At 38.8% G+C, this 27794-nt stretch overlaps 1 protein-coding gene across 1 annotated transcript in view; it reads left to right on the forward strand.

Annotated features, from left to right (window-relative positions):
- pth2ra (parathyroid hormone 2 receptor a) overlaps positions 1–27794 on the forward strand; it is a 75424-nt gene that overhangs the window by 28155 nt on the left and 19475 nt on the right. The window contains exons 6-10 of the mRNA XM_079358376.1: positions 2224–2407; positions 7563–7716; positions 10907–10967; positions 21065–21131; positions 24200–24294. Of these exons, the coding sequence (XP_079214502.1) occupies positions 2224–2407; positions 7563–7716; positions 10907–10967; positions 21065–21131; positions 24200–24294 (561 nt within the window). The remainder of the gene's footprint in view (positions 1–2223; positions 2408–7562; positions 7717–10906; positions 10968–21064; positions 21132–24199; positions 24295–27794) is intronic.

The raw sequence follows: 27794 nt of genomic DNA on the forward strand, positions 1-27794 counted from the left end.
ATATTAGGGGGCAAACATAGGCCGGCTTACACTCTACCATTTCTTGTTTCCTACTTTCAGAGCAAGGGCTGTGCTGGGCAAACTTTGAAAAAAAGAACTTAAAAAGTAGCGTTTTCTTTACAGGACATTTGTGCCTCCTTCAAAGTTTTTTTTTTCTTTTTTTTTTTCGGGGACACGTCAGAGACAGTGGAAGTGAGTTTTTAGTTGGGGTCCAGAGAGGAGTACTTCTATTTGATGACGTCATACTCAGTGCTTTACAAAAGCATATTTAATATATTTAATTGTAATATTCAGTCTTATACATATTTTGAGCAGCTCAAAATCGATTTAAAACAAGCTTCTGTGTATTTGGAAGAGCGCTATATAAAACGAAGGCATTATTATCATTAAGAACATTTCAACAGACATCAGATGTGGCTCATGACCAGGTCATAGTTTGTAGTTTTTAATTAACAAAAAAACCAATTAGGTTTGCGCTGCAAGCAAATAATAATCTAATGTTTAGATAGATAGATAGATAGATAGATAGATAGATAGATAGATAGATAGATACTTTATTGATCCCGAGGGAAATTCAAGGCATCCAGTAGCAGTATACAGACAGGCAGGACACAAGACATTAGTTACAAGTAGAAGTTGGCACAGAGCCACAACAAACGAATAACATATCAGACGAGTACGACAGGGACGGAGCTACTGAAAGTGCGGCCACTCACGTCGGCGCACAGGCGAGAAGTGATCTAGACCAGTAAATAAACCTTAAGTACAGTTTCTCATGAAAAGAAGAAATTCAACATGTTAGCAGAGGAGCTGCATGGCGTCTTAAGAAAAGTGGATTTGTGCTCCGCTCTGTCAGAACATGTTTTACAGGTTCAAAAAGGATATTCAGCGAGGATTTCTAAATTAGAGAGTCAGTATGTTCTCGTTGTGCTGCTTCATCTGACAGGATGGTCAGACGCCTTGGATTTCGTTGATTGTGTTTGAAACCTCTGAAACAACAATGAGTACTCCTTATGCTTGAGAAAGTGTGTGATGTGAATGAAGTGAGCACACTTAACTGAATTCCTCCCCGTCAATCTCTCAAGAGCCTGTAGAGGAAAAATTTCAAAACCAGCATGATTTTTTTCTGATGTAAATTTACAGTAATAATAATCTCTTTGAGTAGCTTAACATGCCACAGCATGAGGAGCAGGTGTTGGCCAGAGTATAACTGCCTCTGTTCATCTATTAATCATCTTAATGACCGTCATCGGATCTGTGATCTATAACTTATTTGAAGGCTGTTTCAAATGTAAGAAAGGTAAATAAAGGTTTTCCATTCAATTTTAAGGCAAACCTCCATTCTTCAGCGAAAGGTCACCTTTTTAAAGACAACACCCCGTCAGTGTGTTAGATAAACATTTTGCAGGTTTTTAGCCTTACTTCTTTCTATCCCAAATTAAATTCAATCTGTCTGCAGTTGTTGCAAGATGATGCAGAGTATGTCATGGACAAAGGAACATTTTAAGATGTTTTAGCTGACTGAATATTTAGTCATGTGTTCATTCAAGCAAAGCTTAAAGCCACATCGAAGAGCAGCCAAGCAAAGTTTTAGCTTGAGCTGCTGAAATGTTTTTCACCGTTTACTGTTATGAGTCGACACTGCTGGCACGACTCAGGGGACGGGAGCACGCAGCTTTCATAGTCAGTGCAGCCAGCCAGCACTCAAACACTTATCACTATTGATTGGACATCTACATAATATTGTTTAAAAGTATACCGTGATAAGTGCCTGTTTTGAATATGTAACTCACTAAAACAGAGGGGGGTAGATTTGGTGAGAGGTAAGTAGAAGGTTGGAAAAAAGGAAACGTTAACTTTTGTGAAGCAAAGTCACAGAGGTGATCAAAGCAGAATACGTGAAAAGGAACCCTTCAAAAAGACAACCACATTTTCTGGTTCAATTGGGGGAAATGTTCAAAGAGCCATCAACATGGCTTATGGTGAAAAAGCCTCTGAAGGTTTGAAAGAAAAAAAAAAAACAACCTTTGAATTTCCCTCAGGATAAATTAATCTGTCCGTCCGTCCGTCCATCTGTCTGTGTCTACAAATAGTTCTTTCGTATCTTTGATTTGGTCTCTAAAACACTCCGTCGCTTCTCATTACAGATACAGTCACTGTAAGCGTGTGCAGCAGATTTATGATGCTGTCATACATTTACTTGCCTTTTTGTGTTCACTGCAGGCGTCTTCACTGCACCAGAAACTACATCCACATGCACCTGTTTGTTTCCTTCATGTTGCGGGCAGTCAGCATCTTCGTGAAGGACAAGGTCGTCCATTCCAGTGCTGGACTGCAGGACTTTGATTCTGCTCTTCTGGACAACTTAAAAACAGTCAGCATGGCACCACTGGACAATTCTCAGTATGTAAGTACTGGTTTTTAAATCCTTTTTTTTTCTATCTGACAGATGGACATGTCAGGCTGTCATTCAAACCAAACTAGTGTATTTTGCTGCTTTATATGACTTGCCAAGAGAATAAAAAGCTTTTGTTGCAAAGATAAGGCTACATTGTTTTCTGGAATGAGCCATATGTAAAATATTTACCAAATTAAATCACATAATGACCTTACTATATCATCAGACATTCAAGAAACTGACAACAATGCAGCAGCCAGTATGTCCTCCTACTAAGTTTAGATTCCAATTGGGATCTTTTTTTTTTTTTTAGAGAAGTAGACTGTTTTAAATCGGTCTGTAACACGACTGAAAACCTCGGGAACACGAAGCTCAACTTCGACACGGGCCAGGTGGGTTTTGTTTTAAATACATAATTCAGGCTCGCATCGGGACGGTCTCTGTATTTGTCTTTTGTTTTGCTTTTTTTCGTTGCCCTTTAGTTTGTGCTGTTTGCTGAAGCACTGACCCAGTCAATGTGACACACCTCCAGCGTCAGTCATGGGCTGGCAATCCGGCCGCCCAGTGACACAGAAAAAACTCGACCTGAGTCGACTGAACAGGAGCGTGGAGTGGGAGTCTGCGCATGGGCGCATAGTGTAGGGCGGGTTTGGGAAACTCTGGAAGTGTGGGATCTAGCCATGTTGTGTTAGAGAAAGAGAGAGATTCTATCTGTTACGTCTCCTTGAATGCAAAAGTTTCAGTGGAAAAGATGAAGAACAAAAATTCAAAATAAAGCACTACGGTTGTATGTTGTATACATATATGTGAAGCCCCGTATCCCCCTAGCAGTTTTTCTGGGCAGAAAAGAGGTGTCTGTGCTCTTGGGAGTGTATGCTTGAAGTGTTTGTTGTCATAGAGACAGGATGGACCTGCAGCGCTTTTCTTCTCGGTGCACAGTTTGTTGATGGCTGCTGTATGACCGATACGGCTCCGTCATTTTTTACTGCACGTTTTATTTTAAAAATAAAGGTGTTTTTTTTTGCCCCAGCAGACACAAAGCAAAGAGGATACAGGTACAAGATACGATCCATAAGAGGCTATAATACAGGCAATATCATACAATTTTAAAAAGAACACTGGTGACGTCAACATCGCCTTTCTAAAAAGTTGAAAGAGTTCCAACTACAGAGCGCTTGTTGATTGCGCTTTTCATCCAGACAGCCGCTACTCATCTACTCATTGAAAACAACTGATAAAAGACACTGGCATTGAGAAAAACGGCAAGGTGGAAAAAGGGTGGAAAAAGTGTTCAGTTGAATATTGCAGTTTATCCTTCTTTGTCACTTTTGGATTGGTATTTTTTTTTAAAGTTAATTCTTAACACATTGACGCTGCCATTCTCTTTCTGTTCAATGTACTGTAACAGATGTGTATGTGACACTCAAACGCAATTTGTTATTTCAGCTGCTAAAAGTGTTTTGCCGGCAAAAAGTTAATTTCAGACACTGCAGCAAAATGGTGAGCGTCAGCAGCTGAAGAGCAGAGGTGGTTGGTTGTAACAAACAGGCGTTACCATGGCAGCTGCAAAACAAAACCATAACAAGCAGGTTTTGTTAAGTGTTTTCCTTTAAAATTAAAGGAATCTTTTGTAGTCATAATTTTTCTTCAGTCTCATTTTGTAAAATAAGTCGTGAAAGAATCGTATCTTGAACCCTGTGTCGTGAATCGTATTGTAATGCGAGTTGAGTGAATCGTTACATCCCAAGGGAGAACACATGATGGTGCCAACTCTAAAACAGCAAATAGTAAAACTTTTCAACAGCATGAACCAAGAACTCAAGTTAAATGTTTTTAACTTTAAACCCCGTGTTTATCTATCAGTAAATATAATGGTCCTGTTTTGTCAAGCTGTGTAATGTAATCACAGAGAACACTTCTGATGCATCACCTCATGCGTTCGGTTCATTTAAACTCAGCTCAGTGTTGTGGGGTCAATCTGCACCACTTTGAAGAAGCAGGTCGTGAAAGGGTTGACAAAGACTTGGCCTGTAATTACACCCTCTGCCAAACGAGACTTTTTCTACTCACATGAAGACATCAAAAGCTATTAAAACTGCTGTGATCACATCCAACTTTAACAGTTTAATTGGTCCATTCGAGACAGTGTGATAGCAATACAACAAGAATAAGCTCCAGTTATTATCGTACAAGATACCATGCAGTTTTTTTTTCTGTCTCTAGCTGTTAGACACAACTTAGACCTTGAATGATAATTACAATGATTATAGGGATTGATTTTAAGTTGGCTTTTAAAACGTCAAAATAAACAAAAACATTAGGGGTGTGGAAGAGTTTCCACAAGTAGTTCCATTTTCCTTTTATTGGGGACAAAGACAGTAAATATTTGGTTAAGGCATGGCAAGTTTATTTATAGAGCAGATCTCAACAATGAGGCAATTTAAAGTGCTTCACACAAGACATCAAAAGCATCATGACCGAGGAAAGGAAACATTAAAATAGAAAATTTAAAAATCACTGAAATTTTTAAATCGAAAATATGTTCAAATTAAAATAATTGAAATAAAATAAATTTTAAAATCTATAACCCAACCTAAGAGTGAGACAACCGTGATCCTGGTTGGCTTAAAATGAAGATAATTTTTGCATCATAAATAAATTGTATTTTTTATTAACCCTTGAATCCCTCTTACTTGTATGTGATATTTTTAGAGTTGTAGCTCTATTTTGTCTTGGTCTGTATTTTTATAGGCCCCTGAGGTATTTAAGGCTGCCAATGTGTGGATTTATTATCGCTAATACCAAAAAATTCTGAACGTAAATGCCAAAAATGAAAATGTTTGGTTTTGAAATCTGTGTATCAGGGATGTTGATGGTAAGAACAGTCTGTCCTTGAGTTCACAGTGTGAAGCATCTTTGAGTCAAGAAAGTTGGAGGTTATCAAGATGAAGAGATTCTCCGTGCCTGAGGGGTCTGCCTTTCAGCCTTCACTTTTATCTCCCCCACATATCAGTTCACATCCAGCTGAGTGCAGATATCCACTTTAGTTTAAAATACATTACTAGTTGAATCTTCTTAAAAATAGGATTCAAAAAAGCGTGATCATGTGTTTTTATAAATGCGGTTGTCTCTTCATTTCCTCTCAGATGTTCAGAACTGTGACATTGAAATGAAATGTTGCAAAGAAAACAGTGGTCGAACACATAGTTCCCTTCAAAGTGAAACATATCCGTTTACTTAAAGAAGCCATAATTAATGACTAGCCAGGATGTTTTATTATCATCTATAAGGCATACCATATAACATGTACTTTGTCGTCAAACATGGCATATCCTTTAGTCGGAGAGCCTCTAGAATAGATGAAGGAGCTACGTTACTACATGTACATTTAATTAGGCCTAATTAAGAAACTGAAAACCATATAGGCGTGAAGACATTCATGTGTGAGAAACCAGCATTGTGTGGGGTATAAAGCAAATGTACATGGAAAGCAACTGAAAGATATTTACATTGTTGAATGTCAAATATGATTAATGTGAGGTACCAGCATGAGCTCAACCAGTTTGAACTTTGTTCTTATGTTTCACATAATGAGCTGCCTGAAAGTCTGCTTTCTCCCATTTGATGCTAAAAATCCATTTTAGGTTCAATTCCATTCCACCAGTCTTTACCTGTAATAATAAATAATATCTAGACTACTTTGAAACACACACAGTTACAAAAGCAACATTGTTCTCCAATGCTGCGTTTTACTCTTTTGCTGCTGCAGCAGTTTCTTTCTAAAAATGTGTTCGTAGCTGCCATATGTCAGCAAGAGGATTTCTAATCCAAGACCACTTTTATTATAGGGGCTCCATTAAGGTTGGCTTTTCATGGGGGCATGTTGGGCGGCTTGTGCTGAACTCCGTGGAATCCCACTCAGAGTTGATTGAACAAACTTAAATCCGCTGTTCAGGAACCGGAAACTTTCCATCTACATGTGAATCATAGATCATCGTCAGAGTTTGTTAAACCCTTCAGTCTGAAACAGGTCCCTGGTGTGTAATGTAAAGTCCTTCATCATTAAAAAGGTATCTTTTTCATTATAAAGCTGTACAACAAACTTCTTAGAAGGACCCTTCAGTTCAAAAAGAACAACTAATGCAGTCAGTGACTCTGTCATATCCGTGAGCATGCATGAACATGGAAATAACAGTGTTTCTGACTGCATTCTGTTTAATTGAAGTTACTCATCAAATTAAGCAACATTTCATTTGACAGTTCCATTATCATCCATGTCATTGAGAGGATCCAAACGTTGATCTTGGATGATTATGATGAATGGAAAAATCTAGGTCTCTCTAATTAGCTAATTAAAATAAATGTGTCATTCTGATGATTTCAGTAAATCGAGTTATGACAGCCAAACACAGAACCGATTATCTTCCCAGATTATCTAGTTCTGTGGGTCGCATAAAGATCCACTCTTAAAGTCCCCAATCTGTTTAAATATGATATAATTATATTAAGGGTTTACAAACTTGTTGCGCAGAAGATGTGTGTAAATACTTGTTTAACTCACACGGTACGTGATACCGATTTCATGATATGATTGTCTCACACTTTATTTTGGTAGGATATCAAAACTCCTGCAGTGTGAGCAAGGCTTAGGCAAGGCTCAAGACTCAACACTCATTTCACTCACTGAATTTTACATTAAAACATACATAAATGTACATAAAACTTAAGTATCTGGTTTGTGGTAACCATGGACATCTAATTACTTTGGGTTCGAAGGCTTGTATGATAATAATCATTTTTGAAGTTATTTGGTCTGAGCCCTTTAGCCCTCATGCAAAGGGCCAATGTTGGTTTCATACCTGCAGCTGCTGCAACAAGGACTGTAACGGCCTCTGTACTTGGGGTTCATCCTCTAGCCACTGAGCTATACAGGCACCCCTGATGGCTTTTTTGATTTGAATGTTAAACACACAGTTTGAGCTCTATAACATTATCCCAATTGCTGTGCAAAGTTATACGGCAAGGTGCTTTATATTGTTAATGTGATCATCTAGTCCATTGGCACCTGTGGTGTCAGAATGCATGATCACAGAGACTTCAACTTGAAATGAAGATGAATGATGATTTAAAAGTGTCAACTGTCTTTTTTCCTGTCTTTTATCAGATTGGCTGCAAGGTGACTGTACTGCTCTTTATCTATTTTCTGACTACCAACTACTACTGGATCCTTGTCGAGGGCCTCTTCCTCCACAGCCTCATCTTCATGGCCTTCAGGTCCGACTCTAAATACCTCTGGGGGTTCATTCTCATCGGATGGGGTGAGCATACAAATTACGCATTTCTGTTTAAAGGTTTATTTTTTGGATTTGACAATGGCTAGAATCAGAAATCAGGGTGATAGAGAGAGAGAGAGAGAGAGAGAGAGAGAGAGAGAGAGAGAGATTTTCCCCCCCAGACGGCCCCATGGGAGTAGATGTATCCAGCCTTGTAAAAAACATAACTGGAAACACGGCAGAGGCGACATCCGCGGGCGGGTCTCCGCCTGGCACCTCAGCAGCAGAACCCGAATCTGCAGCGTCCTCGGTCGGTGGACCTCCCCTCGTAGCGGTAGCGTTCACGGTCCTCGGATCTCCACCCAAGGCAGTAGCGTCCACGGTCAGCGGGCCTCCCCCCGTGGCGGTAGTGTCCGCGGTCGGCGGACCCCCCCCCCCCCTCCGAGCGGCAGCATCCGCATCTTTTTTTCATTTAAGATCATGAACACCTGTCTTCTGTGACACACTATGTGTTTCAGTTTTTGAGATTTACACCCTAAAGAAACCATTTTGATTGGTGACACCAGTTGTCCGTAATCGTGACAGTTCTTTCCCCAGCAGTTCGTTTTTTATAAACGGGGGAGCATTAGAAATAGTGACTTTTGTGGCCAGGTTAAAAAGAGGGGAAACAGGAGTGAAGGTGCCACGTATTGCCACTCCCTTCTCCACCACCTGACCAACCTTCTCCGTACTGTCCAGAAATAAAACAATGGCCCCGTTCATGCACGAGGCCGATTTCACACTGTCACAGCCGACCAGCTCTCCCACAGCCAGCCCGGCCTCCTCCACCGAGCACTGCACCGCGGGGAGAAGCTTGAATGCATGCCGGCGAGTCAGCTTCTCAAAGTCCGCGGATGCAGCCTCAGCCACCGGCATTGTGCTGGAGCACGCTGCCAACACACACACACACGCACGCACGCATGCACGCGAAAGGAGTAACAGGTCGTATTCTAATCTGTGCCGCCCGCTTGGAGGACTATATAATGTCATTTTAACACATTTTTTTGATTTAAAGGCAAACAAGCTTGTTTAGAATCTAGATTATCGATACCAAATATAAGTGTAATAAAAAAATTAATACGCCAGTTTGGAAAGAGACATTTGGAGGATATATAATGAGTTACTCTGCTTTCAAACACTGAAGTACGTACAAACATTCAGACATGGAGATGAAAGGATTTTTTTCCTTGAACAGAACTTGTTCTTTTCTTTCAAGGAGAGTAAAACAAAGAAGGCCCACATGTCGGCTCTCTGTCTCATCTTGTGCAGATACACTTTTTCACTATAGAGACTTCTAAAGTTTGGGTCGAGTATGTCCCTCAGAATGATATCAGAGTTATGAGAGATACGTGTAAATCTGCTCTGACAGAAAAGAAAACTGACCAGAAAGGAGCACCAAGAAGGGAAAAAGAGGTATTATGGGAGATAAACCATTAATGCACCATGGTTAATTATGCTCAAATGTTAAAGAGCTTAGCAGGATTTTGATTTGCATTCTGAATGAATTCATCTCTCTATGTCTTTTCAGTGCAAACACTGTATTCGTGTATTATCAGTGTTAAGTAGCCAGACCTCTCAGGGTAAACCAATCCTTGTTTGAATATACTGACAGATTTAGTGTCATGCTATTCTTAAAACTATGGATAGAGGCACATCTTTATGAACATTGTGTATGTGAAGTTACATTGTTGTTCGCTTGCACCAAACGCAGGAATAACTTGGTCTAATAGAATTTAGCAGTTCAAGCATAGATTTCACCGATTGACCCTTTCAGTGCAAAACCAGACTTTTACACGTATACATGAGTCTCCTGTTGAACCTGCAAAACACACAAGGATATACATTAGTTTACATAGACGAATTAAAATGAAACCAAAAAACAGCCAGCATCAATGGACGAAGCCCGAGCAACGTCAGCCATCTGTTATGGCAGGATGCTCGAGAGGCTCATCTGGAAGCATCCTCCATGCCAGACATGTCGTCTCTTTCCCTTACGTTAAGTCAACTTCTGTGCTGGAGCTAAGGCAGGTTTTAAGATTCTTGATGATAATTCGTGCACTCCTGTCAATCATGTTGCCTACGCACCTAATTATGGATTACATGCATCTGTTTTTAAATGAAAAACAGAAAAATCACAATTAACACAATGTTCTACTTGGCTACAGGGCTTTCAATAACAAATCAGAAACCCTGTAGTGCTTTGTTTATAAAGTATGTGCATCATGTCTTAAAGGATGACACAGGTAAGATTCCAGAGCGAGTAAGTTGTTCAGATGAGACTGCATGTGTGTGGGTGTGTTTGCGTGTGAGTGAGGGGATATGTAGTAAACAATGTGTTTTGGGTTTCTCAGTGTCTCTAATTTTATGCTGCATGTGATGCTCTTGAAGACAATTTATGCACTATGGGTACTAATATTAACTAGGGGATCATAGAAAGACAAAGTGGATTATGCAGTTTAAAAAAGTTAAGCCAATAAATAAACATTTACAGTCATAGGCTTTTTGTATGTCATGCAAGGGCAATGTGAGGTAAAAAGGAAAACTGGGCCATAAATCAGGTCAAAAAGAGACTATAATTGTTTTGCACTTTTGAAAGTGTCTAGAGAATTTCGGGACAGTTCCTGAAATCCTCCTAATCCCGTTAGTCACACATTCAACCTCACAGTGGAGACTGTCCTCGTCAGACAGGAGCGGGGGCCTATTGATGCAAGACATCAAAGAATGATACAGAAGTATACATCAAAGCAACGGATGCCCCTTTATGACATTGTAAGGAGACCATTTGCCTTCAGATGAATTCTTTGTGTAGTTCAGCATACATTAACAACACAGCGGAGAAAAACATACTGGCGAACAGAAAACATCATGAAGCGATTTAATTACATGCAAGGAGATTGCAACAGTTGTGTCTATACATTCTATGGTCATGCAACCATAGCAGGGAACACATGCTTGCTAAAAGGAAAATGATCATAATTATATCGCGTTTTGTTCTCATGCCAGCTCATTTCATGTGGAAAAGCTTCTAAGGGGACGGCAGGAGACACTCTGGATAAGTCTGAGTGAAACACTCAGCTGTTTGTGTTCACAACTGCTTCTCACATCAAAACCTTTAAGGACGAAAATAATGTGCGAAAATAAGTCCTACGACAGTAGCAATACAGCACAGTTCATTGTTTGTTTCATTTGATTTCAGGTGTTCCAGCTGTTTTTGTAGCGGTGTGGGCAGTTGCCAGGGCAACACTAGCAGATGCAAGGTGAGAGAACAAGTATGCATGCCTGGTTTTTCACATACATAGTTATAAAGGTATGAGAAGACTTAATAGGTTAGATAGTTCCAAATCGTAGTGACATTTGAATAATCATTGAAATCACATTACATATGCATGATATCATTTGCAAATTGCACTCAACCATGATATCTCCAAATTGCCTCCAGTTAAAAAAAGTCCTGTAAGATGCCTCTATCAGGAATATACACTGTTAAAAAAAATAAAGGGAACACTTAAACCACACAATGTAATTCCAAGTCAATCACACTTCTGTGGAATAGACAACAGGTGGAAATTATAGGCAACAAGACACCCCCAGTAAAGGAGTGGTTCTGCAGGTGGTCACCCCATACCACTTCTCAGTCCGATGCTTTATGGCTGATGTTTTGGTCACTTTTGAATGCTAGTGGTGCTTTCACTCTCGTGGTAGCATGAGACAGAGTCTACAACTGACACAAGTGGCTCAGGTAGTGCAGCTCATCCAGGGTGGCACATCACTAAAGCTGTGGCAGAAAGGTTTGCGGTGTCTGTTAGCGTAGTGTCCAGAGCATGGAGGCGCTACCAGGAGACAGGCCAGTACATCAGGAGACGTGGAGGAGGCCATAGGAGGGCAACAACCCAGCAGCAGGACCACTACCTCCGCCTTTGTGCAAGGAGGAACAGGAGGAGCACTGCCAGAGCCCTGCAAAATGACCTCCAGCAGGACACAAATGTGAATGTGTCTGCTCAAACAGTCAGAAACAGACTCCATGAGGGTGGTATGAGGGCCCAACGTCCACAAGAGGGGGTTGTGCTTACAGCCCAACACCGTGCAAGAGATTTGGCATTTGCCAGAGAACACCAAGATTGGCAAATTGGCCACTGGCGCCCAGTGCTCTTCACAGATGAAAGCAGGCCACATTTAACTGACGTGATCCTCCAGAATGACCGATTTGGTGGTGGGTCAGTAATGGTGTGGGGTGCAGTTTCTTTGGGGGGCTGCACAGCCCTCCATGTGTGAGGTAGCCTGGCTGCCATTAGGTACCGAGATGAGATCCTGTGAACCCCCTGTGAGATCATATGCTGGTGCGGTTGGCCCTGGGTTCCTCCTAATGCAAGACAATATTAGACCTCATGTGGCTGGAGTGTGTCAGCAGTTCCTGCAAGATGAAGACATTGATGCTATGGACTGGCCTGCCTGTTCCCCAGACCTGAATCCAATTGAGCACATCTGGGGGATCATCAACATCATGTCTCACTCCATCCACCAACAATAACAAACAAATCAATGTAATACCCACTTCTTTGGATATATGTTCCACATGGTTTTTGTAACTTGCTGATGGGTTCTTTCCCTACTTTAATATTGATTTAAGCTGTAGTGAAGTCTGGATCTGCTTTCTGAAGGATAATAGATTGGGTATTGGCCTGTTGATTGTGCATGTTAGCATATCCTTCCACACCAAACTCAAAAAAAAAAAAAAAAAAATCTCAAGGCTGCAGGGAGATATTTTAGGTTTTAAAATGGCATAAGATTAAACAATTTAAAAATAAAAATAAGGCCTTACTTATTAAATGATCTAAAATAACTTTAAAAAGTTGTACAACTGCGCATATTTGTAAAGTAGGCTACCTTAGGATTAAATAACACACACACAAACACTTGTCCCTTTAAAAAAAGTGGAGTCCCTCAGGCTCTGTACGAATTAAAGTGATTTATTACGTTCAAAATGTAGAATCAATTTTAATTGATTAAATGTTTTTTTCAGCCTACCTTTCCTGAATGCAGATCAAGATGGGGGGGGGGGGCAAAGCTTATATTTTCTTTGCAGCCGGGATGATGTGAACAGATTTATTTTCTGCTTGCGAGCTGTCAGTGGATGGTATGGGGATGTGTAAATTCAATTGAAATGCTCACCCAAACAAGAATTTTGTCAATGGCTGAAATCAGTACCACCCAATGTATTCAAGCAATGATAGATTTTTGCAAGTTCATCCGCCCACAAGTGGCAGAAATTTCACCATCCTGTTTTGCCCTCGTCATCTCCTGCTTGCTGTAACACTTCTCTTAATGAATCGTTGTGCAGCTGTATTCTTATGTGTCCCGTGTGATACATGATAATACAGCATTGTTCTTCCTTCTCCATATTTTAAGACTGTTATATGCTTCATTATTCCTTATAATTGTCAGGTTATTGGAAGTAATCAGAACAAGACAGTCATACATTCCTGCCTGTCTTCGTGGACAGACCATTTGTCAATTTAAGGATCTTGAAGCCACTACAGCAAAAAGAGGCTGAGTGGAATTGAAGAAACTCAACTGATAATGTTTAAAAGCCTGGGGCCCTCACACCTAACAGCAATGCAATTTTCACAGCCATTATTGGAACTCATCACAATCTACCCCACCTCTCCAGACAGTCTCCAAGAAAATTGTTTTTTAAAAGACTTACCCTCTCTTTTTCTTTGTATGTCACCAGGACCTTTAGGCCTTGTTCACATTGCACCTCCAAATCTGCTTTTTAGCACATCCAGATTAAATGTAGTTTGTTTTTTGGCAGTCTGCACACAAAAAGCCTATACCTGATGCAGGTATCATGATAAGCATTGATGTAAAGTCAACTGAAGAACAAATATCTAAACTGATATCATCGAATGATACTATACAATATTTTGTTCAATGAAGATGGGGTGGCTGTAGCTCTGTTTTAGAGTTAGTCATCCCTCAATCAGGTATGGCAGTTTGATCCCAGCTCCTGTAGTCACACATCGAGATGTACATGAGCAAGAAATAGAACTTTCATTTGGAAGAAATCTTACACGAAAAAGCCATGGGGCCCAGAGCAGGGCATGAGGACACTTAAAAGATGTCACTCTGAGGCAGTCAACCTTTTTGAACTCAATACAGATATGTAATCTGATTCAGACTGGTTCCACAGCAACATGAGGATTCTCAGCCTGTAGGAGTCAGGAGATGTCTTTATTTTTACAACCAAAGGCTCTCTGTAAAACCTGACACATACAAAAATAGCTAGAAAATTCACATTTTTGAAACTAAGATGGTTTAAACTTTTAACAAAATCCCCAAAAGTGTTTGCCATGTTTTTTTTATTCATGACATACAAAACATTTTGGAAATATAGAACATTTCAGGCACGTTTTTTTTAAAAACCTTTTTTTTCCACTTTGGGTTTGGCACAAAAACTGTTAATCTAACCAAGGTCTTAGCTCCAAAGTGTATCTTTCTTTGCATCATTAGATACACTGAGGTTTGTCCTAAAAGTGAATTAGTGTCATCAATGTGAGAAAAAAATCTCGAGACATCACAGAAAAACTTTGTCGCCATCTCCCAATTGACTCTCATGCAGGACATCTGTACTAACCCCGTATGCATGTGTCCCTAGAACCTGCTCCATCTCTTTGTTTGTTTTGCAGTTTCCTGTAGTATCAGTGACAAACTGATTGAAATACATATATGGTGTCTTGTAACACCTGTCCTCTATGCCTTCCTCAACACGTGCAATGAAGTTGACAAATGGAGCCTGAGACTGTGTTTTTCTCAATCTGTATTATTTCCTTTTTGCATTAACCTTCATTGACTACTTTCTGATTGTATCCTGTGTTGTTGTTGGGACTTCTGTGCTTGTCTGGGCTACAATTAATCGTCTTCCTCATCACTGCTACCTGAACTTCCATCTTCATGCATTGCCTGTCACCATGTCACTTGAATTGCCTTTCATCATGTTGATTACATTACAAAAATGTGACATGACCATTCACAGATAAAGCACCTTACATACCTGCTGTATCAAATTTGTTAAACAGAGCACGATTTAACTGTAATAAGCAATAAATTATTAATAATGCATTGTTTTAATACATTTTTATTTTATTTTAAATAAAACAAGTATGCATAAAAATGAGTAACAATATAAATCAAAAAAGCCTGCAGTGGTCCTCTGCCTGCAGTGGAAAGATAATCCACTAGAGAGCAGAAAACATTTATCAGTTCATATACAACAAGTGTCACGACCCGGCTCAGGAGGTCACAACAAAGTATGGGAGACAACACAGTTTTTAAGTTATTCAAATCTTTCCAGTATTTATTTAACGCTATGCAAAAAAACAAAGAATACAGTCAGTAAATCAGTGGTGGTTGCAATGTTGTGTGAAGTGTTGACCCCCTAGTGAGAGACAGAGCCAACTTTAATCCTCAGGCCCAGCGTGCTCAGGTGCATCAGATCACATTAATTGGCTCCACCCATTTTTGCTTGAAGACTACCTGAGAGAGAGATACAAAACAGCAGGAAGAGCACTGACACAGTCAGGGGTCGTCACACAAGTTTTTAAGGAAAGTATTGATCATGTTGATAAGTAAGTGTCTCAGAAACTTGTGTAGCGAATATGATACAAATAGTTTTCTAGGGTAAACGGGTCATGGGTATTCTGAAAGGGTCTGTTCTTGGTTCTTAACCATAAGATGGTGTCACTGCAAGATAAAGTGTTTGTTGTTTTATAGATTTTTGTATTTCCCATTCCATTTGTTGCATGTGTTTGAAACAGTGTTGTCATTTATTAGCTAGAGAGTTTATCAATGAAACTTTCCTCTACTGACTCAGAGATTAGGCTATATGTCTTCCTGCAACACATCTTGCTGAGCCAACACAAACTTTGCGCTATGGAAGTTATGATAAAAGCTACTTCCCATTTTTCATAGTCCCACCACTTTCGAAAGAGCCTTTAAGGTGAAAATTGCAACATGTCGTAATGCACAATGTTTCCACAAGGTCCTTATAACTAAAGAAGCGTCATCCTCGGTTAGATCTTAAGAGGTCCAGGCACAAGGTGTTCCAGATGAGCAGAATTGTAAGCTCAAACTAAAAGGCTGCTAATAAACACGTATATATGAACTGAAATACAAGATACATAATGTCACTTTGAATTGGAATTGTGCAGAACGAATGTACTCCACTCTGACAGTGAAGAGGCTGGCACTCTGACGACATTTTCATAATTGCGCTACAGAAAAAAAAAAAAAAAAAAAGCCTGCTGATTTCTGCTACAGCTGCAAAAAGATGGAATCAGGTGAATCACACTTAGCTTTTCTTAGAAGAAAAATGTATACGATATGACACTTCACTTGAGGACATGTTTGGTGGATGTAGTAGATGGAATTCTTGTTTTCTGCAAAATCAGATTTTTGAAGATTTGTTCTGTTTTTATTTCCAAGTTTGTCGTTGAAAGCGAAGTGGGAAATATCTTCAAAAAATGTTGGAATAAAAATGTAGACATGTCAAGCCTTTTTATTATACCTTCTCAAGGTTGTGACTGTCTAAACGTGATCGTATTGGTTGGATTATTGAATTTAATATTCTACTCATTAATGATCAACTGTAAACATTAAATGTGAATGAGTTGCTGCCACTTTTCGACATTAGGCTACTTTAAAAAAGGCTGTATTAGTTCTCAGTTCTGAGTTCACTTTTATTAACACTGCATTATCGTTTGTCTCAGCTGACGGTAAAAAAATGTCAGATGTAGCGGAATCCGTTTTAATGCTAGCGCGACAACGCTGATATCATATGAATGAATAGTTTACAATGAGTCTGTTGATATCAGAAGTGTTACTGTAACTCGCTGGGAAACATGCCAACTATTACTCCAAAGTGGATTCTTTTTTTACCGCAATGTAATATTTGTATCAATGAAAGGCATAAATACAACACATTAATACCTAAAACACAAATATGATACAAATGAGTCATCCTCATGGATCAAGAGCGGAGACTAAACTTTTAAATGACACGGCGATCATTTCTGAAGTTGTGCGCTCTGATCACAGACTGTTAGCAGACTCTGATAGAAACACGTCACTTTACTGGGGCCGGCATGTGCAGTCAGGACCGTTTGACCCCAGTCAGGCAGACACCATCAGATCGAGTGTGTACATGAATCCTGATCCGAACAACGATCGGCATAAACCACCTCTCTCGATCGGAATGAAATTTCTTTCGGAATGAGCCTAATCAGATCAGTCTATTCTGATTGACATGTTTACATGCAGCGTTTTCATTCGGATCAGGCTTTTATTTGTGTCCATGTAACCGCAGCCAGTGAGGAGGCGTGGTTGACCCTGTTGCTAGGTATGACGCATTTTTTCAGAAGCTGTGATTGGTTAATCAAAAAATTTTTTTTTGATAAAAACTCAATCATAGCATCTAGTCAAACAGTTAGTAATTATGAACAATTTGTCACACATAGACACTGTTCACATCAACATGTGAGGAGTCTTAATTAGTGATCGGATGCACCTGTGAAGCTGACCGCATGAAGTCAAACAACATGCATACCTCAGTTTGCAACTACTGAAATACTGAAAGTCAGAGATGCATTTAGACTGTTCATCCAGTTTACAGACGGTCTGGAAGTAAAGGGGGGGAATGATTGCCACATAATCAATTACAGATGAGGTCACTTTTTACATGGTACAGTTTCTTTCACCTGTTTAACAAAAACACATTAACTGTTTTTGTGTTGTGGTTTGAATCATGCATTCATTCATAGTAAATTTGAACCTATTATGGAATTCTACATTTGCGTGTTATCCAAGTCTTATATCAACATGATGCGAACAATTGCTTGTTTTTTCGCTTGCCTGATTAACTGAGGGGCCTCCACAACGGCTGTGTGGGAGTGCATCTAAACTGCCCACTGTCTTTTTTTTTTTTTTAAACAACAAACCATTCTGGACCTGAATAGTGAAGTCATTTTTGACTAAATTAATTTGACATCTTACATATTGGTTTTTTAATCCCAGTAACGTAAGAGTAGTTAGGAATTGGTTAAAGGCTGCCATTAGCTCGTTGTTTAAAAGTAGCCAACAGGTCATCAAGATAACATTTTACTTACTTTAGGAATGTGGGCTGATGTTTCTCACAAAGGTTGCCATTAATTGTCTTTTAGAAACTAGCACATTCTGGAATCATGAAAGACTTTGTTTTTCATGTACCCTAATTTATACAACTGAATAATTGGAAAAAAGCAGTGTGACAAAACACAGAGCTTTCCACCCAGACAATGACATCAGGTCAATGCCAATTCTCCAATCTATCTGACTCGTTTACTGAAATATAGCTTAGAACTGTCATGGTTTGGTTTGGTTTAGGTTGTATTTCAGAGTTTTGAGTTCAGTTTTATTTATTCCCTCGTGCTTTTCTGTGTTACTGTGTTTCCCTGCCTCTCTGGTTTCCCTCCTGTGTTGATTGTTTTATAGTCTTGTGTTTATTCTAGTCTTTAGTGTTTCCTGTTTTATTTTATCTGGTTTTAGCTGGTGTCAGTGTTGGGTTTTACTTTGTACTTGTCCTCAGTTGTTCTGGTCTTGTGTTCTTTGTTCCTTGTGTTTCCCGCCTTTGTGATTACCCTGATGTTCCTCACCTATCTCGTTAGTCTCACCTGTGTCTGATTACCCCATGTCTATTTAGTCTCTGTGTTTTTCCTCAGTCCTCTGTTGGTTCATTGTCTTATGTCGGTTGTCGTGGCCTGTTTCTGCTCCCTGTGTTTCTCCTCATGGTTTATGGATATTGTTTTTTCTTGGGGTTTTTTTTGTCACTCGTGTTTCGAGATGTTTTGGATTTAGTTTTATTTTGCCTTTTGGTAAATAAATTTTAGTTTCTGCAATTGGGTCCTCCCTCCCTGTTTTCCTACCCGAAACGTGACAAGAATTCCAGTGAGTGAATGAATAGACATTTTGAAGTCTGGATCTGTTAGTTCAGAACTCGAGGTTATCGTTTTGTATTCATCAAATTAAAATTTGAGAATAGATGAAGCGGTTTTCGCTGCCAAAGCTTTAGTGTCCCAATTGTGCTTTTGTTCGGACTCCTCACCACAGCAGGACTTTTATTATCCATGAGTGTCTGTTCAGGGTGTCACTGTGTGAAGTGCAGTGAGACTCCGTTTTCACCACACAACATGGGTATGTGTTTTTCAAAAACCATCTGTGCCCAACACTCAAAATACATTCCATTCATTGGCTTGCAGTCTGTTTGCACATATTACTGCATAATCATGTTTGCATAATCCCCTTGAACTTCCATACAGATTGCTAAATGATGCAAGGTTTCCTTTGAAGGTTATAGTCAGACAAAAGAAAATGCATATATGAGAGAGACTGCATGACAAATCTCAACAGTTTGACTATAAGAGACATTGGTTCCATCTGTTTACAACACATTTGACTGAGATAAGTGCAAATCACATTACATATACAGTATGTGATGTAATATACCTATTAAGATCATTTAGCTGACAAGTGAGTTAATGAATACTTGATAAAATAGTAAATAAAGCAAGGATTGACAATTTTACTTCAATTCAAGTTATAAGACACTGATGCCTTATGTCAGTTTGATCACAGAAAGTGAAGGAGGAAACCTTAAATACAAAGAAGAAACACTTTGTGGCATGGAAATTAGATTACAAACTGGACAATATGAAATTCAGTGTGACATATATATTGGGTAGTAATGGAAAAGTAAACGTGTTTACCATGTATTGAAAATGGGGTAAAGCCACATTGAAAATGCCAAAAGGAACAAAGGACAAATCTCCAGAACACTAAAAATGAAAGACTTTTTTTTAGTTTTACTTATTACGATTCCGTTGAACGTTCAACTGTTACTGTTTATAGCTGTATGAAAATGGCTTCCACCTGCCTATATTTTCATAATCAATTTTTCCATTTCTGCTATTTTATGATTGCTTCTGTGATTCTGACAAACCAGAAAGTGTTTGAAAGCTCGTACAACTTCCAGCCATTTTTTTTTCAGCTCTCATTCATTTTCAAACTTTGTGCATTTATTTTGGTGGCAATTTTCTCCCCAGTCTGCCATGTCTTCCACTTCCAGCATTTCTTTTTTTAATAACACTTCCTAACTTCTTCTCTGCTCCTCTTCCTATTTTTTTCCAATAACTATTTTATTGAAATGTTTAACGTGTACAATGACACAATAACAAGGAATAAAAACAATCTCTACCAAAAAAAAAAAACAGACCAGAGCCGCTTACTAAAAAGGCGAAAAATCTGCAAGTACCCAAAACAAAAATACTCCTCGGGAAAGCCATACTGAAGTTGAAATTTCTTAAGACTTTTCCTCAAGTTCTTTGCATGATTTTATGACATAGGTCCATTTAAATAGCACCGAGCTGTTTCTCAATTCTTTACAAATAAAATCTTTAAACTAGGGGTTGATCATGAGGTGAGCATTTAGGTGTCAATGTCTACAAGGCGGATTATTTTATGGAGGACAAAGCTAACACTAATGGGGCAGTGATCTGAGAGCCCATGAGTTCCAGCTGAGCGTTCAGTAATCCTTTCCACGATTCCCCTTTAAACAAAGTAGTCAATTCTACAAAATGACTGATGAGATTGAGATAAGAATTCTTTAGGGTTCAAGGTCCTCCACGCATCGAGTAGTTCCATTTCCTCACAAAAAACTAATAGGTTGGTACTTTTTTGAGATCTGTTATGTTTCGAAGGGGACTGATCAACACTGGGATTTAGCACACTGTTAAAATCTCCAAGCACTATAGAGCAGGATAATAATGAACAATTTGCGCGTAAACAAGATAAGAATGATGGTTCATTATGTTGGAATAATGAACCATCATTATATGTTTTATACTGTTGGTGCGTAAACACAGCCACATCTATTTGTCAACCTTTAATGCAAGAAAGCAGTGTATAAGAATTGCCACCCCACTAGTACTGTTACTGTACTGTTATGGGAGTTTAATGTGTTCGAGATCTGAAAAACGGGTCTTCTGGAGAAAGCCGATCTGGCAGTTTTCCCTATTTAGGTCGGAAAGTAGTTTTTGCCTCTTGACCAGATGGTTTATCCCTATAATTTAAAGGCTAACATTTTTTTCACTCATGTAACATGTTATGGCAAAGGAAAAAGTTGTAGTACAGGAGCAGAATAATAACTGCAAGACCTCTGAAGCAGGGATCCAGGCAAACATACCTCTTCCAATTTTGATGAGTTTTTAAAGGTTTTTCTCCCCTGCTTCCCTCACCTCTATTTCCCCTGTGTCTTTGTGACCTGCAGGTGTTGGGAGCTTAGTGCTGGTAATATAAAGTGGATCTACCAGGTTCCCATCCTGACTGCCATTGGGGTAAGAGTTTGAGTGTGACATAAAGTTTGAGATTTGTTTATCATAAAGTGAAGGGTGAAATGAAATAAATAATAGAACTATTGGGTTGTAGATTGCTCCAAAGTTGTTTATTTAATTTTAGATAGGAGAGTTAGGAAAAAGATAAATGTCTTTGACGATTAGACTTCACGCACAGAAGTGTAGGATGACCCCCTATGGAGTACAGACACTGGTGGTGGTGACAGTAGAATGCAGGATGTGATGAGGAGTGGGTTTCTGAGGCGGTATCTGAACTCTGCTGAGCTGGAATGGAGGTGTAGGGCCCTCTAGCCTTATCACACTGATGATAACTAAACTCAAGAGCGCTAACATTCATCTAGGTTCGGGAAAAGATACCTGGAATTACTTAATTGACTCACTAGGAGAGAGCAGATGTGGAAGTGAACAGTGACCACCTTTATTGCCTCAGCAACAAACATATGGCAATGCAGTGAATGAACAAAAGATATTTCCATACAAAATACACTCTTCCAAAGTATCAAAAGATCTTCACTAAAATAAATAAAAACAAAGAAAAAACAGAAGGTCCAAGTTTGGTTTCCTTTGCTGCAGTTCTCCTTTAAGAGAAAGGAGATTTTCCTTGATTTGTTGTGTGCACACTGTGTATATGTTCCTAACACTACCCGGGTAGTTTGAATGTGTTAGTTCTTATCTGGTTCCTGAATGAATGAAATGAATCGTGGTCCTGATGTCCTCTGAGGGCGGACCCACGGCTGGCCACACCGGGGTTCTGGTCCATCCACAGTCAATCGTCTCTCTTGGGTTTGCTCGCCACTGAACCCGCAAAGGTTCAGATTCTGAACGATCCAGTCCAGATCTAAGATCAAATAAAAAACCAATCTACACACACAGTGCAGAAAGCACAAATTACTATCTTCTCTTTCTCTTCATCACTAGACCTCATTACTTATATCCATCATTCAAGTATTTTATCAGGTATAACCAGTTACTCAGGTTATAAATTACTCCAATCCTTGTAAAATGAATTGATATGTATCACAACATAAGTATCTTAGTGCTAAGAGAGAATTATCCATCATGAACTCCATATCACACTTTCCATGTAATATAAACAATGAAATGGTTTCTCTTTTAAAGCACTATTTATCTTTTTAAACGGCTTTTACATGTAACTTATACTCCTTTAAATGTACACCCTTTTAATCTATTTAACCTTTTAAACATCAGATACTCTTTCAACAAAATGATCTGAATACAAGAAATAGGTTCAATGCACCTTTAATGCAGCACCACACTATCACTGCTGTGCTATTAAATTAGCTTAGCTGCGATCACTGCAGCACTAGCATTCATATTAAACTCCATTGACAATGATAGCCGTTAGCATAGCGGCTAGCGCCATTAGCGATCTTTTTTAAAGACACTCTCACAAATTACAATGATACAGTCTGTACCACGGTAGTGTTAAACATTTGGCATCAATACCATAACTCCGATTGGTTTTAAGAAAAGTATCAGAATAGGACATCTTGAGGTCAATTAGTTTCAACAAGCTAACACGGAGGCTTAGCCTATTAGCAACATAGGGCTATGCCTGAATTTCCCTCGGGATCAATAAAGTATCTATCTATCTATCTATCTATGCTTACCGGAGCTCACGAGGGGACCAACAAGAAAGATGCGGCTCCTCAGCTTCACTCTCTCACACACAATTCAAGTCCTAATAACAGACAACTTATCAGCGATTGATATGAGGATATTATTCATTGATATATGTCTCTTATATCGTATTTTCATACCGGGAAGTCTTGAACTTGTTCGGAACGACCTTTCAGGACGACGTCTCAGCCAAAAAGGAAGAGACCTTGAGAGTGCGCGCTAACAGAGAGTTACAGAGTGGTTGCGCCACCCACTGTTCTGGTGTGAGATTACACTTCTAACTGAGATGTCGATTTAGTAACTCCATATTCATGTGGGTTACAGAGGTAATTGGAGCGGTCGCAGAGATTGCACTGCAATCACTTTTTTCTGTTTAAAGAGTAAATGCCCATAAACAGCTGATCACCAGAGCAAGGAGATAGAGGAAGTGGTAGAGAGCGAATGGTTAAGTTGAATGAAGAACATTGAATGAACACGAGAGAATAAAACCAGTCTTCCTGCTTAAACCAGTGCTAAACCTCATTTGGGTGATTTCTTCACACGTACAGCAACAAGGTTGACTTTCAAGGTTTTCTTAGTTTTTTATACATTTGGATATTATTTGGCGATTAATTATTGATGCTTTGCAATGAAGTCCATTTGACCAGCTCGCCAAAATAAAATGTTCCAAGTAATCCAATGGAAAATGCTTTGCACCTTGATGAATGCATTGTTAGCTGTATAATTACATGTCAAACACCTGTCACGTTACGTTATAGTTAAATATATTTGAAGAGACATTTCATCAGCTCTGCTTGTCAAGAGCTAACCTCAGTAGTATGTAATGTATGACTGAACAATGTCATACATTCGATTTAGTCACAGGGATGAAAAAGAAAAAAACATTCTCATTAAGTCTTTAACAATCAAAACAGGTTCTCTCTAAAACAGTCAAGCATGGTTGCTGTATTCATTTTCTATATACATTTATTTATAACAATAAAGAAGATTCAGTGAAAGGAAGTGGAGAGAGGAAAAATCATGTGAAATGTGGACAGCTGAAGAGGAGCTCAGTATGAGCGGTTAAAGGAAAGCTCCTTTGTCTTGTCTGTACTCTGGCTTTGGAAAACATAAGCCTCAATTTACATCATAGACTTCAGCCTCATTTATAAGTCTCAGAAGAAATCCTGGAACTTGGCAAATAGCTTTTCATGGCACAGAACATCACATGAGGTTCATAAATGCCTCAGAAGTTTAAGACGTTGTTAGTTTGTGTTATAAATTCTCCAGGATTATGAAGTAGCAAGATTGGCACAGGACATCTTTAGACTGCTTTCCTTTATACAGTATGTTTGTAAAAAGCCAGTCAACATGAGTTTGTATTATCCGACTGTTACTGAAAGTTTTCCACCTCTGTCGTTTTGTTCCAGCTCAACTTCATCCTGTTTGTGAACATCGTACGAGTGCTGGCAACTAAAATTCGAGAGACAAACGCTGGGAGATACGACACAAGGAAACAGTACAGGTTTGTACTCTGTTTCTTTAAAGCCAGCAGTTCATTCATGCTTTACCTGAATGTTAAGCTGTGAGCACATCTTTCAATGACAAATGGCCAAATCACACTGTATTCATTTCTATTGTTCGGTGTCTCTGCATGACTGAACTGCTCTAGTTCACTGTAAGACTCAGTAGTTGACTCCATAGTGCCTTTATGAATGGTATTGTTTGTTCATTGAAAGAGGGGGAAGGAAAATATGTACATGAAAACCGTAGACCAGGGCTTCCATGATAAGACAAGAGTTTCAGACAATACTATTTCATTCTTTCTGGTTTAGTTATCATTAATTCCAATTAATTGGTAAAATTATAAATGTATTGATTAATTAGTCGTTTCAGTTTTCCCTCTTTTCCACTCAACCCCAAGATCTTTAGTCCAGTGGCAGACGCCATTAATGAAAAAAACAACAACAAAAAAAAAGGGTAATAATAGACTCCATTATTTTATGTTTACAATATATTTGTGGCCAAATTCGTCATACAGGACTTAATTGTGCATTGGAGACCACATTCAGAGTAAACAAAAACAGTTTGTGACTGTGTGTCCCCTGACCATGTACACACACACAAAATACACAAGGATATGATGTGCTCATTATTTGTTTTCCTACAATTATTCCTGTTGCGCTCTCCCGTTGCTGCGGATGTCAATGTCTGAGATAAAAACGTTTTAATTACATGGGGTTGTCTAAGAGAAGCTGATTGTATGCTGCAACTTAATGAGATGAGAAAACTGCTCATCAGTGCAGATGGGATTGAGCTTGTGTGGTAACTACATACTATAACTGAAAGCTGATCGTAAGCCAAGTACAATGCATTTTACACACAGAAAGATCGAAGGAAGAGAAAGTTTTGAAGGAGAATAAAGTAAAATGTAAGGATTTCCGTGTTGAGAAGTGGCCTTCAAAAAAGAAATATAAGTGGCCACGATTTGCAAATATTGATGTACTGTATATTTTTGACATTTGTTAAACCATAGGACACTTACACTTTGACTGTGCTTACAGTAAGATATGTTTTATTGTCCCAAAATGGACATCTTCCTGAGACTCTGCCTTGCAATTAAATTACAAAACACATCACTAGAGATCATACAAAACATGTTTTTTTTTGTATATAATGTAAACTAACCTTTTGGCCAGGATTTAATGTTTTGGTTGGAAAGAATGGATGCCACAGAGTGTCGCTGTCACAGCTTGAGAAGCAAAATGCACACAAGTTCCCTCTTCCTACTAATTAATGCATCAGCCAGCTGTGAATAGCACTTTTGTGCATTAAAGGGCAACAATGGAATAAATGCATGAAGACAGTTTACATTTCCTTCAGGTAAGTTTCAGTGAAGGAAGCAGCTCTTGGTTGATGTTGAGGATCCTCACCCTCCTTGTTTTCTGTTAAAACATTCCTAGAATCCACACAGTCCTTATACTTACCAGCAGAGATAAAAGAGATGCAGCTGGATAAAAAGCACTTCCTCTCCTCCTGAGGAGTAATTAAACAAATATAGCATGCTGCAGTCTTCACAGGACTGCAGACAAACTGCAAAAAAATGTAAGATCTGGCATTCAGATTTCTTCATCTCCTTGATAGCATGCTTCCAAATGGTCTTCATATTAATCAATCGAATTACTCAGGAGAGCTGTTGGAGCTTTAGCTGAAATTGTTTGATGACCAGAGCATCTTCATTAATGGTGAGATAGAGTGAAGCGGAAGAGATAAATGAGCATATTATTGAGCTCTCTACATCATATCCGTCAAAGTCTTTTCTTTCTAATCGATCAAGTCTTTTAACAAGGCCACAACCCAGACCATGAACTGTTCTGTGTGTAAATTCTCTGCCTTCTTAATATAATAATTCTGATAATATAAGTCTGCTTCTCTGTCATCCATCTATTTTGTCTTCTACCCTCATTTTCTCTGCTGTTAGCTTCTCTTTTACTATTTGTAGCCAAAGGAAACAGTCCATGATAGCTTTCTGTGAATCTATTGATAATGAGGCAAAGAGTGCGTCTGTTCCTGAGAGCCGTGGCCTGCTTTACAGATAGAACAACTTTAAATGTTGTTATTTACCAACCAGATGACGTTTAATTAGAAAAGATGCCTTAGTAAAATATTTCACACCATGGGACCAAAACAGGTCTGAATTTAGGCACATAGCAGTACGCTACTAATTAAAAATAATGGAGCACATAAAACACCTTCATTATTGTTGTTTGTTGACAAGAAAAAAGTTCAAATAAATCAATATTTTGTTAAAAAAGAAATGTGCACCTCTTTATTTAGACGAAGATTCTGTCTGAAGTTTACACTATTTAAAACAAGATTAATCGTGAATAACTTGTGATCTCGATCTCACATTCTATGTGATGAGTCACTTGCTCCTGTTTTCCCTCTGCATTGTTTCCCATACATAGACCATGCTTGGGCTTGGTCAGGCTGTCCAGGTATTACTTTTGACCTTCTCTGCAGGACACACTTAGTTTTGGACATAAAGAAAATGATGTAAAAAATGTGTCAGTTGTGAAGAAGAGCTTTTTTCAGTTGCGTCTACTGGCAAAGGTTAAAGTCGATCTCCCTCCTCATGAATTTGAAAGAGTCATAAACATGTTCATAACTTCTTGTTTGGACCAGGGTTTGCTTCGCCGCCTGCAGCTCGTTAAAAACACGGTTGCACATCTCCTGAAAGGAAAGAGACAAGATCATATCACATGGCTGCTCTTCACGGGATTCCAGATGGTTTTAGGATTTTTTCGCTTTTGTTTTTTAAATCCTTTAATGCGATGGTACAGCAATATGTGTCCGAGCTGTTGACTCTCCATGCTGCTGTCAGAGCAATGAGGTCATCTAACCAGAGGTGCTGGGAAAAAACCCGAGGCGACAGAGCTTTTGCTGTCGCTGCTCCCAATCTATGGAACAGTCTACCTGTCAATACAAATGCTCCAACCATTGAGAACTTCAAATCTTTGCTTAAAACCTCTTTACAAGCTGAGCTCGACGTTTTGAAGTGTTTTTTTCACGCTCGTAATTATTGTATACTCTATACTCTGTGATATTTCAGTTATTGTTTTTATAGTGTGTATGTTTTGCGTGTACAGCATTTTGGTCAACCAAAGTTGTTTTAAATGTGCTATAGAAATAAAGATTGATTGATAATGTGACTCAGTTTGCTGCTAGAATAGTTATCCAATTTTGTATTTCTTCAAATATAGACAGGAGTTGTGACCGACAAATCTAAAGGATAGATAGATAGATAGATAGATAGATAGATAGATAGATAGATAGATAGATAGATAGATAGATAGATAGATAGATAGATAGATAGATAGATAGATAGATAGATAGATAGATAGATAGATAGATAGATAGATAGATAGATAGATAGATAGATAGATAGATAGATAGATAGATAGATAGATAGATAGATAGATAGATAGATAGATAGATAGATAGATAGATAGATAGATAGATAGA

This window comes from Symphodus melops, assembly GCF_947650265.1.
Source record: "Symphodus melops genome assembly, chromosome: 12".
Lineage (NCBI taxonomy): Eukaryota > Metazoa > Chordata > Actinopteri > Labriformes > Labridae > Symphodus > Symphodus melops.